Source organism: Odocoileus virginianus, chromosome 7, assembly GCF_023699985.2.
Source record: "Odocoileus virginianus isolate 20LAN1187 ecotype Illinois chromosome 7, Ovbor_1.2, whole genome shotgun sequence".
In the NCBI taxonomy this organism is placed as follows: domain Eukaryota; kingdom Metazoa; phylum Chordata; class Mammalia; order Artiodactyla; family Cervidae; genus Odocoileus; species Odocoileus virginianus.
The window spans coordinates 8,404,367-8,420,368 of NC_069680.1; the positions used below are offsets into that span (position 1 = coordinate 8,404,367).

Genomic DNA, 16,002 nt, shown 5'->3' on the forward strand with positions numbered 1-16,002 from the left:
GTCATGCTGAGGTTCTTTCTTGAACCACAGAGTTGACAATCTGCCCTTTAAAACATAGGGAAGGGTGTAGCAGTTTTGTGACATTTCATGCAATGGAACCAGATAATAAAGTTAGTATTTCTTGTACCATTTCTTGTCCTCAGCTAGATTGTAAACTTGTGGTGGGCAGGGAGCACCATTTATGTTATTCTGAACTTGGCACATACCTAGCACAGTTTGGGATATCAAGTTGGTGCCCAGACATTGTTAGATTGGGGATCAGTTGGGCTATGGACTTATTGTTGTTGTTCAGTCACTAGGTTGTGTCTGACCCTTTGTGACCCCATGGGCTGCAGCACACCAGGCTTCCCTGTCCTTCAGTGTCTCTCAGAGTTTGTTCAAACTCATGTCCATTGAGCCGATGATGCCATCCAACCATCTCATCCTCTGTCACCCTCTTTGCCTCCTGCCATCAATCTTTCCCAGCATCAGCTGTGGACTACAGATACTCAATTTCTGTTCCCTAGGGGAGTACCCCATGAGTTGGGATGAGGACTCCAGGATTTAGACTCTGCTGAAACTGAAAAATATACTTTTGTGTACAGTCCCCGAGGAGTGTGTTTTAGCATCCTCACGACGTTACCATTGTCAATCACTTTCAGTAAAGACCATGGTCCCTATTTTAATTCGCTAGAAACAAAGAACTATCAGGTAAGGTCAGGAATGAGGTGGTGAGACGTGAGGGGGAACTTCAGGGGGCATGCATAGAACCTGATGGATTTAAAGACACCAAGGTTTCAGGAAGGTTTAATGAACTAAAGTAATTTTCCTTCAGAGTAAAATTTTACAGGCATTAAAGGTCCTCACTTCACTGAATGTGCTCACGGGCGAGAGCGTCCCAGTGATTTATGACTTTGCAGATTATGCATTATCCTTTCAGAGGACAGGACTCCCCCGGGGCTCCCTGCCTTCCTTCTGAAGCTGAAGCTGAGTAGAGGAGCCCAGAGAACACACCATGTCTGATTTGTAGCCTCCTGTATCACAACTGGGGTCTAGAACGTGTGGGTATTTTTCAGAGGGAGCTTAGCAACTCTAGTATCTGAATCCTCCTTCCCCCCATCAAATAAGGATAACTTGGAAGCTTTGCCTCCTGAAGAATAATTATCATACTAATAACTCATATTTGCATAGTACAGCTTCTAAAGCAGGTCAACTTTCCTTATTTGATTTGATTCAAAAACCCTGTGAGGTTGGCAGGGGAAGGAGAATCATTATCCCCATTTTAGGAAATTGGAACAGATTCTGAAAACGTAAATAAGTTGCTCAGGCTCGCCCAGCAGCATATGGTGAGACTGGGTTTTGAGTGCAGCCCTCTCGTTGCAAGTGCTCTTTCCGTGATGCCAGGAGAGCCTCATCCAGGAGGCGGATGGCTGGACCCAGTGGCTCCTGCCTTCGTGAAATGTGTACTCTTACTAAGGAAGAGCCATTTCTCTTCTGACCACTTTATCACCAAGAATCTTATGTTGAGTCTGGCATAGGTAGGAACAGAAGAATGAAAGGGAGAGGGGATGTGACAAATAAAGACATTAGTTACTGGTACTATGTTTGTCTAAGACCAAGTAGTTGGCTGAGGGCTGGCCTGAGCATCTGGGGGCAGTAGAAGTCGTTAGATTCCTAGAGACAAGAAGATTGGAGGGGGTGGTCAGCAGGGGCAGCCCCAACTGGTTTTGTCAGAGGCAAGCCATGTTCCTTACGGTCAACTAATTATATGAGTCTCAGTATTCTTGCCTGGAGAATCCCGTGGACAGAGGAGCCTGCCTGCAGTTCACAGGGCCACAGAGAGTCAGACACTACTGAAACTGCTTAGCACACACACACTTGTTTTTGTTCATAGGCTTCCCTGGTGGCTCAGGTGGCAAAGAAGCAACCTGCCAATGAAGGAGATGTGGGTTTGATCCCTGGGTCGGGAAGATCCCCTGGAGAAGGAAATGGCAACCCACTCCAGTATTCTTGCCTGGGAAAGTCCATGGACAGAGGAGCCTGGTGGGCCACAGTCCATGGTGTCAGAAAGAATTAGACATGACAACATATATATATATATATATATGTGTATATATATATATATGTGTGTATATATAGTATGTGTGTGTATGTGTGTATACATACACATATACAGTAAGTCTCTTGTTATACTTTAGTCATAATATACATTATATATTAATATTATATATGTTATGTGTTTATACATAGTAAGTCTCTTGTTATAGTATAGTCCCTCTATGTAAACACCCTCTTCATTTTTAGAAAACTTTATCAACCCGTAGTCGATGGTAGGTTGGACTTCCTCTGTCCTTCATGCATGATTCTATCATCCTTTGTGCCTTCTTTGTGCAGCTTGACTGTGTCTCCAAGTGGCTGGTGCCCCCATGACATTGCACTCAACACATGACTGCTCTTGCCTCTAATGGCCCATTCAGCTCTCCCTTCATGCTGTATTTTCTACCAAGCAGGGTGAAAATGGCACCTTTCCACCCTGCTTTTTTCTATCTACTGCTGTCCCAATTATAACATGAAAGAAAGAAAGAGAGGGAGGGGGAAATAAAGAGACAGGCCAGACAGGCAAGGGAGTGAACTTCATTTCTCTATATCCAAATTCTTGATACTTCGAGTTTCGGCTCATATAATCTTTCCCTCATGAAGACTTTGATGACCACATTTTCTGATTTAATTGCTTCCTCCTTTCAACTCTTATAGCACATTATCAGATACCTTTATCTTCTCATCCCTTCTTTTATTGTCATTCATTTATAATTCATTCATTGGACTTTGTATAGCACCTGCCATGTGTCAGCTGTTGTGCTAGATGTTGGGGATGCAAAATTGAATGAGACCTAACTTGTGACCTCAAAGAGGTCACAATCTAACAGATGAGACATATGGAGATGTCACATTAATCCAATTTGATAAAAACTATAAGAGATGTATGAGCAAATGTTCTTCCAGAGATTCTGTCTGATGCTAATTTAAGGTTATATGTGCCTGTACATAGGAGCTTTAATTTAGGTGGCTTTACTACTATGTGTGTGTGTCTGTATGTGTGTAGCTTATATTAAGAGAGAGGTGCTATTTACTCATGAATAATTCCAATTTATTTTCATTTCTCCTCTGTCTAGAATCCCTCTAGGATTGTAGCCTGTTGGTCACCAAGGAAATTTTTTTTAAATTTATGTTTTTATTGAAGGATAATTGCTTTACAGAATTTTTTTATTTTCTGTCAAAGCTCAACATGAATCAGCCATAGGTATACATATCCCTCCTTGACAAAGCATATTTGACAAACCTGGGTCTCCCAACAATTTGTCTTGTCATTTCATTACACATCTCTGTTTCCTATTTCTTTCTCCAAAAACAAAGAAAACAAAAGTTACTTTCACCTGTGGGCCTTGAGCTCTGGATCTTTCTCTGATTCCTGGAGTTTAGCAGGTGTCTTTCTAATTCACATAAGAGGAGCTCAGTAAATATTTGTGGAATTCATGATTGAGTGATAAACTCCTGAGGGCAGGAATGTGTTTTTCTCCTCTCAGTTTGCTTGCTCATTGCCTTGCACACAAAAAGGAAGATAAACATTTGCTAAATGGAGGATGCATCGTATTAGAGCAGAACAAGCCTGGATGACAGAGTCTCATAGCCCTGGGTGGGAATGCTTGCTGAGTCTCTTGCTAGTTGTGCACATTGGGGAGCAGACTGCTTAATTCTTAGGACTCACTTTTCTCATCTGTAAAATGGAGCGCTAATTATGTCTTCTCAGTCTCAACAGTTTGTTGTGAGAATTGAGAAGCATCCAGTGTGGTATTTAGCACATAGTAATGGTTCAGTTAATCTTTGGTCCCTGCTTTTTCTTTTTTAAATTGGATTGGCACCTCTCATCCGGGGACATCTGCTGGAAAGGAGTCATGTCAAGCTTTGCTATGGACCTCAGGCTAGCTCCTCCATCCTTCCTCATCTATCCACTGGTGATTCTTTGGTCACACTCACTCCTTTCTGATCTGAGTCCTCTCCCAGGTAGCCTGGGGCTTGTTAGTGGGTTTTCTGCATCTGCTTTCAGTTTTCTTTCCTGGTAATTCCCTTCTCAGAGCCTTTGGAATGCTTTGATTGGTGAGAGAAGCAAGGGTTTGGCGGGCTTTCTTTTAATCTTTGTTTTCTTTGCTAGGCACAGGATATCATGGGCTAAAGTTACATTATCATCTCTTCATAACTTTATTCTTGTCCTTCTATGCTGGCTCCAGGGGAAAGGAAGTCTCCAGTCCTAATTCTCTGTGTTTGGACCTTTCCTCTGGAGGAATGCTGGGGTGATTTTGTTGGGAAGCATCCTTCTCATGCATCTCCTGTGACCTGTTTTCTTTGTAAAATTCAGCTCAATTTAAAGGCAGGAATGCTTTTCTAGATCAGGAATCCACCACACTGGAAGGCAGTGTCACTGCAGCCCGAACTTGGGAGAGGAATCATGGTGTGATGGAGTCTTTCTCAAAGCTTGGTCCTCTAATAGCCAAATGAAGATTTCTGGGTCCTCCCCAAGACTCACCAAGTCAGACTTGCTGAGAATGGGACCAGGGAATCTTCATTTAGCAGGCTCCCCAGTGACAGTTAGGCTCCAACTTTGCTTATAACGTGGGTTGAACAGTGCCCTGGGCCCTTGACCAAGGCCACACACTGTTGGAACTTTAACTTGAGTCACTTTGTCTCTGTCTGTTTCCTCATCTGTAAAACAGGGGCAATAGACTGGATTGACACCATCCCCTTCTGAAGACTATGCTTTACTGCTAAGACACCATTATCTTTCACTGACTCAAAAATAATGATCTTTGGGAACCTTTGATGTACTAAGCCTGTCTCTTGGGAGACAGAAGTAGAAAACGTGAAGCCTGCCTCATGGTGTTCAAAATCGAGCTGAGAAGGCAGATCCTGTGACATCCAGAAGCTAGATAGTGTTTAACTCTGTGGCAAATTATGTAATGCAATTTTAAATGTAATAGGACTTCAGGCTACTTGAGGAAGATGGATCCTGAGCTGTTTCTTGAACAAAGGTAGACAGGTTCAGGCAGTAATGAAAGGACTATTCACAGGCAATGACACAACAATACAGCAGGAAAGAAGGAAAGCAGAGATGTGAGAATGGATTTCCTTATCTGCAGCACCTTGGGAACTTGGACTGTTAAAGCAGAGGGCAGTTTCTTGAGATCCATGGAAAAGTGCCTGGAGACAGTATGTGGGTCAGACTGTGGGGTGCCTTACATACCAGTTAAGGAATCTGGATTTCATCCTTAGGCAGAGGATTCGGTAAAGGCTTCTAACCAAAAAAAATGTGTATTAAGAGCAAAATTGAAACGATCTGTTATGAAGGCAGAAATAAAATTCATGGAGTTGTGGAAGGATGTATTTATTTGGATCCTCTGAGAAGCAGACACCAAAAAGAAATTAGATATGTAAGAAACATAATAAAGACTGAGAAGATGGAGGGAGACAAGGAGAGTGGTCTAAGCACTGGGTAAAACTGCTGATAGAATGAGAACAGCTCTGGGTTCTCAGATCCAGTTGTTTGTTAGACCCTCTATTAAGTAGTAGGATTCTTACCCTCAACATCTCTTTTTTTCTCCCTTTATGTGCTTTGCACTTTTTGGAGATTGTTTTGTGCCCCAGAAAGCTTGATATCAGAAGACACTGAAGTAGTCTGACTTGCTCTGGCAGACACTAAAGGGCTTCTGACTGTTTCTAGAAGAACATAGCTTTGAGTTTCTCCAGAATTTGGGATGGTCTACACGTAGCCACTCATGTTTTTACCTAGTGACTGTGAAAGAATGATTTTGACAATGAAAGCAGTAAAATGAAGAGAAATCTGGTGTGTCTGCATTTAAATTAATTTAACAAATAGGAATTATCGGTACATTGATAGGCATTTGGTTGGAGAAGGTTTGGACAAGTCCTGTCTCCGTTAGCCCCTGAATTTAACAAATGAGGAAGCAAACAGGAAAGGCATGGAGTGCAATACTTTGCATAGGATACACGCTCCTTGCTTTTGTGCTGTGCTAATAGTGTAACAGAGTGGGGGGGTGTGCAGCCCTTAGCACAAGGCTGCCGCTGGGTGCCATTACCTCAAGACCCATTACCAGGCAACGGTTAGTTATCTAATTACCAGAAGACCTGTGGGAGGTTAGAGTGGCAGTTCGAGGTTCCGCTTAGCCATTGGTCAGCACCACAGTTGGCCCCTCCCCCAAGCACGCAACTGTCGGTGAGCGACTCTTGGTGGTTCTGCTCAGCCGTTGGTTGGCACCACAGTGAGCCCCGTGCACAAGTGGCCAATCGTCAATGAGCGACCGTTAGTGGGTCATTCAGCCAACTGTTGGTGGAATGGTGGTCATTAGGTGGAGAGTGAGGTAAGAGTTGGATCCAGCCTCCTCCTTTAGTGCCCGCCAGCTCTTCTGGTTGCCGGCCAGCAGGGAAGCTGGGGGGCCCCAGGGAACAGTCTGGGAGCTGTGTCCTGCAGGGCTCCAGAGCCCTCGTTGGGGACAGCCATTGGCCTTATCCCAAGCCTTGAGGTGACCATGAACCTCTCCCCCCATCCCCACCTCTGTGACCTAATGGCAGCAGCTGTCCACATTGGATGGAGTCTACAGGACCTGCCCCCGCCATTGGGGTTGCCTGAGGAGCCAGAGGACCAGTTGGGTTATGGGTGCCTGGCTCCCTCAGCGATGAAAGCTGGGTAGGGTCTGGGGACCTGGCCCTGAGGGAGTTGCTAACTGACATCTGCCTCCTCTTAGCCAGGGCCGGGACCTCGGAGTGCAAAAGCTGTGCCGTTTCTTGTCAGAATAGGGAATAACATTCGTTCGGCAGAAATTTACAGGAACATGGTTACCTGACCATGACCTGACCTCAAGAACAAAGGATCTAACACCAGAAAGTTTGCTACAACTAACCATGCCCCTCCTTTACCTTTGCCAGAAAAGTTAGGCTTTGCTGAAAGTTTTTGGCGAGTTCAGAGTTTTTAGGGCATAAGCCACTTGTCTCCTTGCAGGGCACTGCAATAAACCTTTCTCTGCTCCAGACTCTGATACTTTGGCATGTTTGGCCCCACTGTGTGTCGGCCACATGAACTTGCATTTTTGGTACCAATAGGTCAGGTGGTTTGGTAAATTCTACTGTTCTTAAAATAGTCATGTCTTTGATGTCCTTCTTGGTTTGACTGTTTCTTGCCAACCTACGACTCCTCATCACAGGACAAAATCTGGGAAGAGACCTAAAGAACCCTCCAACCATGACCTTGCAGAGAAGTTGAAGTTTCCAAGTCAGGCTTTTCTGGGACTCTCTTTGACCTATAATGGGTCATATCCTTGCCTCTAATTTTTTCTTAGTTTACATAAAAGAGATGGAAATTGTGCTGACCGACCCCATGGGGTGCTGGATGAGAATAAATCTCAAAATGAGTGCCTTGTTGTTGGTTAAATGCCATAAAAATGTTCAATATAATGGCTGATTATTTTTCTTTAATCTTAAATGGATACCTAGCATGCAAAAGCCCCATCTTGGTAGCAGAAATTCATTATCCTGGAAAGAGTTTAATGGCTGCTGTGCAAATGAACTGGAGGAAGTTAAATTGTGGAATGGGAAGGAGTTGAGAAAAGTGAAATGAGTTGTGCATTAAATTTAGATAAACACAATTATGTGTAACTGGATTATCACGTGTGCAGGCAGGCACTATATATTAGGCACCTGTGTTTTGATTAAAATAGATTCAGGTGCATGCACTTAGTATCCTTGTATATATGGGATTGTGCCTTAGCCACTGTCCAGGTGCATGAGGGGGCAGCAGGGAAATGACTGAGATCCAAGTCCTCAGCTGTAAAAGTTTAAAGGGTCTGAGAGTAGTCTGGCCAATGAAAGTTCATTTCAGAAAACTGCTGACCCTATTACGGGCTGTCCAGCTGTTTTTCATGTGTAGCTTTCTTCTGGGTTTCTTTCAATTGGAGTCAGGAAAGTGGTCCTGGAGTCTGGTGGAGTCTAATGACCTGCTTACTCCATGGATGGGACACAGAGAAAGACAGACAGCGTCACAGAGCATTGGTGGCTGGGCTTGCCTGTTCAAGATTTTATGGCTGTGAGGTGCTAGCGATGGGGTGGGAACATGAAATCTCTTTGAACCCCTCTGCAGACAGACAGAATCAGGCCCAGTTCTTTCTTACCCTTTTAGGTCCACGTCTGTAAGTCAGAGTCATCTCCGGATCAAAGGCAAGCCCATCCTCTGATCTCTGGGTGGCCATCTGAGTGGACAGAACTAGCCAGCCTGTGCCTGACCTTGAAGGAGGACAGATGTGGGGAAACAACTGTAGATATCCAGTTAATCCCTGTTGCCACGTTTTATTTCAAGTGCAAAGCACTGTCAGGATTAAAATAAATGCTACCAGTTACGAGGTAGCATTAAATTAATAATTTTCCCCGTGCTTGATCCTATAATACCCCTCAACTCAACAGATAAATTCTAAGTCCTCCTCTGGGTGATTTGAGATGCAGTGAATATTGTTGCACAAACTAAAGTTGGCTTCCTCTTTTTTCTCCCCCTTCTCGTTCCTCTCCTGTGCCCTCCTCCACATCCCCCTTTCAGGTTATACTTATCCTGACGAAGCTGTATGACTTCAACCTGGGAAGCGTGACGGAGAGCTCACTTTGGAGGTAAGTGGATTAGAGGTCCTTCACTCGCTTCTCTGGTGGGGCTCACGTGAGGGGCGCCAGCTGAGCAGCTGGAGAGCACGTTTTGAAAGGAGCGGAAGATGCTCCTCCTCCTGGATGCCCACTTGAATGCTCCGGTGGCAATGATGGCCTCCATCTGTGAATTCCTTAGCACTCTACTGATCTTGCTTGGGGCCTGTCACAATTCTCTTTGGCATTATGGTTGCTTCTGCATTCATGCTGTGTCTCCTTTGGCTCGACAAACGTGAATGAGAGAGAGATCAGAGCATTTCTGATGCAAGAGGAGGAGACTGTGGATAAGGGAGCCTGATATAGGAAGGATGCTAGCCTTGGCGTGAGTCTCAGCCTAAGGAGTGTTTCTCGTTGTCCTTTGCTGTGACTCTTGAGAAGCCTGTGCTTCTGGGCATAGACACACAAGAGAATTGGATCTGAGTGATGACTTTTGTGGTCCCTAGCTTCCCTGGACTCCTCCTTTCATAAAATAATATTAAAAATATATTTTACAACTAAGTAAAGACAAATATATTAATATTGTATATTAAAACTTGTTTTCAGCCTAACATGCTCATTCTTTGGTTTTGACTTTAAAAGAAATGACAGTGTAAGAGGGTTCCCTTTTCTCCACATCCTCTCCAGCATTTATTGCTTATAGACTTTTGGATAGCAGCCATCCTGACTGGCGTGTAATGGTACCTCATTGTGGTTTTGATTTGCATTTCTCTGATAATGAGTGATGTTGAGCGTCTTTTCATGTGTTTGTTAGGGAACCCTCTTACACTGTTGATGGGAATGCAAACTAGTACAGCCACTATGGAGAACAGTGTGGAGATTCCTTAAAAAACTGGAAATAGAACTGCCATATGACCCAGCAATCCCACTCCTGGGCATACACACTGAGGAAACCAGATCTGAAAGAGACATGTGCACCCCAATGTTCATCGCAGCACTGTTTATAATTGCCAGGACATGGAAGCAACCTAGATGCCCATCAGCAGATGAATGGATAAGGAAGCTATGGTACATATACACCATGGAATATTACTCAGCCATTAAAAAGAATTCATTTGAATCAGTTCTAATGAGATGGATGAAACTGGAGCCCATTATACAAAGTGAAGTAAGCCAGAAAGATAAAGACCATTACAGTATACTAACACATATATATGGAATTTAGAAAGATGGTAACGATAACCCTATATGCAAAAACAGAAAAAGAGACTCAGATGTATAGAACAGACTTGTGGACTCTGCGGGAGAAGGCGAGGGTGGGATGTTTCAAGAGAACAGCATTGAAACATATATATCTAGGGTGAAACAGATCACCAGCCCAGGTTGGGTGCATGAGACAAGTGCTCAGGCCTGGTGCACTGGGAAGACCCAGAGGGAGGGGGTGGAGAGGGAGGTGGGAGGGGGGACCGGGATGGGGAATACTTGTAAATCCATGGCTAATTCATTTCAATGTATGACAAAAACCACTGCAATGTTGTAAAGTAATTATCCTCCAACTAATAAAAATAAATGGAAAAAAAAAGATAAAGACCAATACTGTATACTAATGCATATATATGGAATTTAAAAAGATGGTAACGGTAACCCTATATGCAAAACAGAAAAAGAGACACAGATGTACAGAACAGACTTTTGGACTCTGTGGGAGAAGGCAAGGGTGGGATGTTCTGAGAGAATGAGCATTGAAACAAGTATACTATCAAGTGTGAAACAGATCACCAGCCCAGGTTGGATGCATGAGACAAGTGCTCAGGGCTGGTGCACTGGGAAGACCCAGAGGGATGGGATGGAGAGGGAGGCGGGAGGGGGGATCGGGATGGGGAACACAGGTAGATCCATGGCTGATTCATGTCAATGTATGGCATAAACCACTACAATATTGTAAAGTAATTCGCCTCCAACTAATAAAAATAAATTAAAAAAAAATAAAAGAAATGACAGCATTTTTGTGAACCCTAGGCTTTACGTCTTTGTGCCTGCTGAATAAATCAACCCTGACAGGAAGCTGGGATGGCGAGAAGGATGTGAGTGGATTAAGTCAGAGAGAAGCTGACCGTTTCTCTGGACAGGAGACACCATGCATTCACTCTTGCATACACCTCCTCACATGCAAGTTCACTATTCTAGCCATGCTGCTGGCAGTCACACAGGGCCCCAGTGAGTTTCATCAACCTCTCTGAGTCGGCGCTTCATGCTCTGCTTATTACATCCGTGGGCCTCACGAGGGCTGTGTGTCCATCCTGTTTACTCTGTCATTTGTAAACACTGGAGAGAACACGGTCACAAAAGGCCATTCACTTGGTGGTGTCTTTCATCCCAGCGCCTGTCCTGAGGGTCTCTGGGGTCTTGGAGCAGAGGGCTCTGGGGCATGAGTGTCTGGGAACCTGGCTGCTACTTTATCTGACCTGTTTGCAGAGGACCAGCCAGAGCCTCTCTCCTGGGAGGGGAGCAGTCACAGCCTCTATTAAATATTTAGGGGTTAATTGCTCATATCCGCGGGGCCTGCCTCCTTTTGCACAGGATGTCCCAAACCTAATTTTGCTGCTCAGTGGAAACTGGCAGAGGTATAAGTAACCAGGCTGCCTCTCGTAGGTGAAAGCATGCCTGTTTCCACTCACACAGGACTCCTGGGGAATGAGAGCCTCAGAAACCATCCCCTCAGGCCCTATCACAGTGATGCTGTGGTGATCCTTTAAGCCTGACTCCAGTGCTGTCTGCTTGGTGCAAATAATGAAACAAGCCAGAAAATCCTGTCCTTATAGTGAGAGACAGCTATACCTGGCAGCCCATATCATATTTCAGGAAATTTGGTAGTTCTAAGGGTGAACCAGGCAAAGCCAGGGAGCCAAGGCCAGATGCTTAATGCTGGAGGCCCAGGAAGTGACAGAGTGTATGCCCCACAGGCATAACAGTCAGTATATTCACTAGTGTGTGTCAAGGACAGCAGATGGCCGAGTGGCCCTAAGGGCACCCTGATGTCCCATTGCTAGGATTCAAAATCTAGCTTGTCCACCCAAAGAGCTCTGTGGCTTTGGGCACTTTATCTAACTCCTCTGGATAAGCTTTTGGGGATGCTGGAATCAAGAACCACAGACTGAGTGGCTGCAAACTGCAGAAATGTGTTCTCTTCCAGTCTGGAGGCCAGAAGTCTGAAATCAAGGTGTTTTTGGGGTCCCCTCTCTCTGGAGGCTCTAGAGAGACTCCTTCCTCACTTCCTTCAGCTTCTGGTGTCTGTCAGCATTCCTTGGGCTGCATTATTCCGCTGTCTTCTCCTCTTCTCTCCCTTAGAAGGACACTTGCCATTGGACTTAGGGGCTGGCCCCATAATCTAGGATGCTCTCATTTTCAGATTCTTAGCTTAATTACATCTGCAGAGATGCTCTTTCAAGGATAATTCCATTGTGGGTTCTGGGGGTTAGGACATATTTTGACAGGGGCACTGCCATTCAACCCACTTCGCTCTCGTAAATCTCAGTTTCTCTGAATGTAAATTGGAGACAGTATAGATCCCACTTTTGCTCCAGCCACGTTGTCCGTGCTGTTCCCCAGACAAGCCAGCATCTTCCTCAGGACCCTTACACTCAGATTTTTCTTGGGTCTGAGCTCCTTTCTGTATGCTCACCTCATCACTGAGGCCTTTGTCTCAGGACTCGGCATTTCATCACTGGGCTGCATTTTCTTCCCTAGAACCTGTCACCCTCTAGCTGCTAAATATTTACTTACTGATTTATTTATATTCAACCTACACCCACTAACATCTAAGCTTGTAAAGACAGCATTTTTTTTTTCCATTTTGCTTCAGTGCTGTATCCTCAATACCTCAAATAGTATCTGGCACACAGGAGGTACTTAATAAATGTTTGCTTGATGAATAAATTCATGGATGGATTGTAAGGACTAAATGAAATATTAAATGTGCAAACATTTAGGACAGTTACATGTGGAGAGTGCTCAGTTAATTGTAATAATTAATGATTATTGCAACCCTGTGTATTTGTGTAGTTTTGTTTGTAAGAATCCACTAATGCAGTGATCCATGGGGTGGAAACGGTAAGTGTATGCAAAGGGTTGTATTCTGTGCTGTCTAGGAATTATCACAGACCTTCCGGGGTGTTGGCAGGGGGATCGGGAGGGGAGAACAGTGATTTATGATGTTGTTCCCCATGCTGACTGAGGGGGAATTGGAATAGCAGTTTCTACCTAGTTGGAGATGTTATTTTGTAAGCAAGATTCTCTGAATGGCTGTTGGAGTGATGGGTGAGCTACAGTTTGGCAAATGGAAAGTGGAAAAATGTCCCTCGCACAGGGCAAAGGCCAGGCAAGGTGAGGCTGTAGGAGATAAGGGGACCAGGAAGGAGGCAGGGAGAGCAGCCGGGTGCTGGACTAGGTAGGGAGGTGGATGGGAGGACTCATCAGGTTCACAGGAGGGGCCAAGCCAAAGGGGGTTACTCAGCATAGACTGTAGATAACAGAGTATATATGGTGTGACCTTTCAGGGATTTGAAACAGGCTGATAGATGTTATAGGCATTCCCTATGGATACGCATTATGTGGGTATGTATTTGTGTTATCCAGAGGGTTCACAGGTCTGATAAAGCCCAGCTTAGGAACCCCTGCAGAGGGGGCAATAGAGGAAAGGGACTGCCCCTAAACTTTGTGGAAACTTTCCAACTTCCTGGGCCCTTACCGGGTATCTTCTTAATTCTTATTGTTATCCTTGCTCATACCCTAAGGATCTGTGCCCCTATCCTCTTTTCTCTGCTGTTAGTGATGTATTTTAGACTTAGAGCCTAGAGCACTATGATCTTCTTTACTAATACAGTGAGCAGAGAAAAGAAACTAAATTAAACACACACCTTTTCATTTCTGTGATTTGGTCCAACATGCTTAACTAAGCTGAAATTGAATTTGGTGATTCTTCTTCAATTTTCTCTCCAGCAGAGGCGCCTGGAGCAGCAGCTGTCATGACAAGATGATGCGCCCTGCCAGGTTGCAGTATGACATAATTATTTGTCTCACTGAATTAATAATTCAGAAGCCATCTACTTCTAAATAGACAAAAGGCTGTTTAAAAGCAGTCTGTAGCATAGCGGCAGCGTGTGTCCTTGGTGACACTCTTTCTGGAACTCCTAGGTGCCATTATACTGGGGGTGGTCAAAATATTTTCTCTCCACCAGCACAAGAATGGGTGCATAAATTGGTCATTTAGCACAACCATCTGTTGGCATCCTTTAGTCAAAGGACATTTTACATATGGGATGTCAAGCCTGTAGAATTAATGAGGCTTGGAAGTGACTTTTTATTTAAGAAGACCCAGGGATTTGCTTTTAGGGTGTTTTCAGTCCATAGTGTGTCAAGCCTGGAGACTTTATAGAGGCCAGACCCAAGGAGGAGAGATGAGTCCAGATGAGGAGATTCAGGTCCAATCAGCTTCCTCCTCATAAAGTAATTAAAAGTGAAGCTCTGGGACTGGTGGCCTGGTTACAAGTCCACTTTCCTCCACTGAGCCACTGAGTTATCTTGAACACGTTCCTTCCCCTCTCTGTGCCTCTATTTCCTTATCTGTACCATGAAGGTTATATCCACACCTATCACATAAAGTTGCTTTGAAATTTCATTGAAATGAACCATGTCAACTGCCTTGAAAAATACCTGCCCTGCAGCACCTAAGCATGGGAGGTGCTCGGAGAGTTTGTTCATTGTATGATATGCAACTTGAGCTGCTTCTCTGTAGGAGTTCCTTTACCTGAGCTGTCTTCTATCTTTTGCGGGAAACTGGAGAGTCGGGTATCACTGGGCTCAATTTACAGATGGGAACATTGAGCATTGCAGAGGTTAAACAATATGCCCCAGATTGTGAAACTAAGAAGTAGGGGCATCCCACTGAAACCTGAGCCTGTGCTGAATCCACCCTGTGTGCTGGAGCTGATGCTGGGCAAGAGAGGATTCATGGATTCCTCCAGAATAAGATAATTTGGGGGATGATATGGAAAGTGGAAGAGGGAGAAGTTCCCAGAGTGGGAAAATTGCCCTCGAGTGGTTGGGCTGGGATTTCAACTTCTAGGCTAAAATATTCCTTCTGTAATTGAGATGGATGCGCTGTAGTCCAGCACTGTCTGATTAGAAATATATAGGAGCCACATAATTTCCCAGCAGTCAATAATGTGAAAAGAAACAGTGGAGATTAATTTTATTAATAAATTTTCTTTAACCTAGTTATATAGAACTATCATTTCAATAGACAATCAATAAAATTATTAATGGGCAATTTTGCATTACATTTTTGTAGTAAGTCTTTGAAATTGAATGTGTATCTCACACTTAAGGGCGTATCTCAATTTTACATACAAAATGCAGCCACAGTTTGTTTGATAGTTAAATATGGCTGTTGGATACCATAGTGCCCAGTAGAGATCTAGTAATCTCTTTTTCAGATATTATCAGTTCATTGGGCGAGGTATGTGGGGGGCGGGGGGGGGGGGGTGCGGGCAGGAAACTTTTTTCAGCATAGAAATGCATGTCTGTTTAATCAAAGAACAAAAGGTAAAAAATTCCACCTGTTCTGGAAGGAAATTATTTAAATGTTATGGTACTTGGAATACGGGCAGTGTCAAAGGCTAACCTGATCCATATTAAAACTCTGGTCATCTAAAGTGAAACGAGGGCTGTGGAAATCTGTCCACAGAAACGGAAAAGTCGTCACCAGAACTTCTAGGTCTTTGAACTGTGATTCTTGGTAATTCTGAAATAATCATGGCTATTCACCTTAGAGTCAAAGAGACTTGGGGTGAGAAAAGATCATAGCAAACGTTCTCCTTGAACCCTAGAATCTTATCATTTCAAAGATAAGGTTGTGAGTTCAGGGAGAGGAAGACATTTTGGCTGAGTTTCTTGGATAAGAAGTCTAAGTTTAAGAGTGTTCCCTGGCTCCTCTATTATGCAGAGCGAAGTAAGTCAGAAAGAAAAACACCAATACAGTATATTAACACATATATACGGAATTTAGAAAGATGGTAATGATGATCCTATATGCAAGAGCAAAAAAGACAACATATGTATAGAATAAGTCTTTTGGACTCTGTGGGAGAAGGCGAGGGTGGGATGATTTGAGAGAAGAGCATTGAAACATGTATATTATCATATGTGAAATAGATGGCCAGACCAGGTTCGATGCATGAGACAAGGTGCTCGGGGCTGGTGCACTGGGATGACCCAGAGGGATGGGATGGGGAGGGAGGGTCAGGATGGGGAACACACGTACACCCATGGCTGACT

General features: G+C 44.2%; 1 protein-coding gene across 1 annotated transcript in view; it reads left to right on the plus strand.

The window, feature by feature from the left end:
• Positions 1 to 16,002, plus strand: part of SORCS3 (sortilin related VPS10 domain containing receptor 3) — a 605,369-nt gene that overhangs the window by 174,760 nt on the left and 414,607 nt on the right. The window contains exon 2 of the mRNA XM_070470143.1: positions 8,633 to 8,700. Coding sequence (XP_070326244.1) covers positions 8,633 to 8,700 — 68 coding nt within the window. The remainder of the gene's footprint in view (positions 1 to 8,632; positions 8,701 to 16,002) is intronic.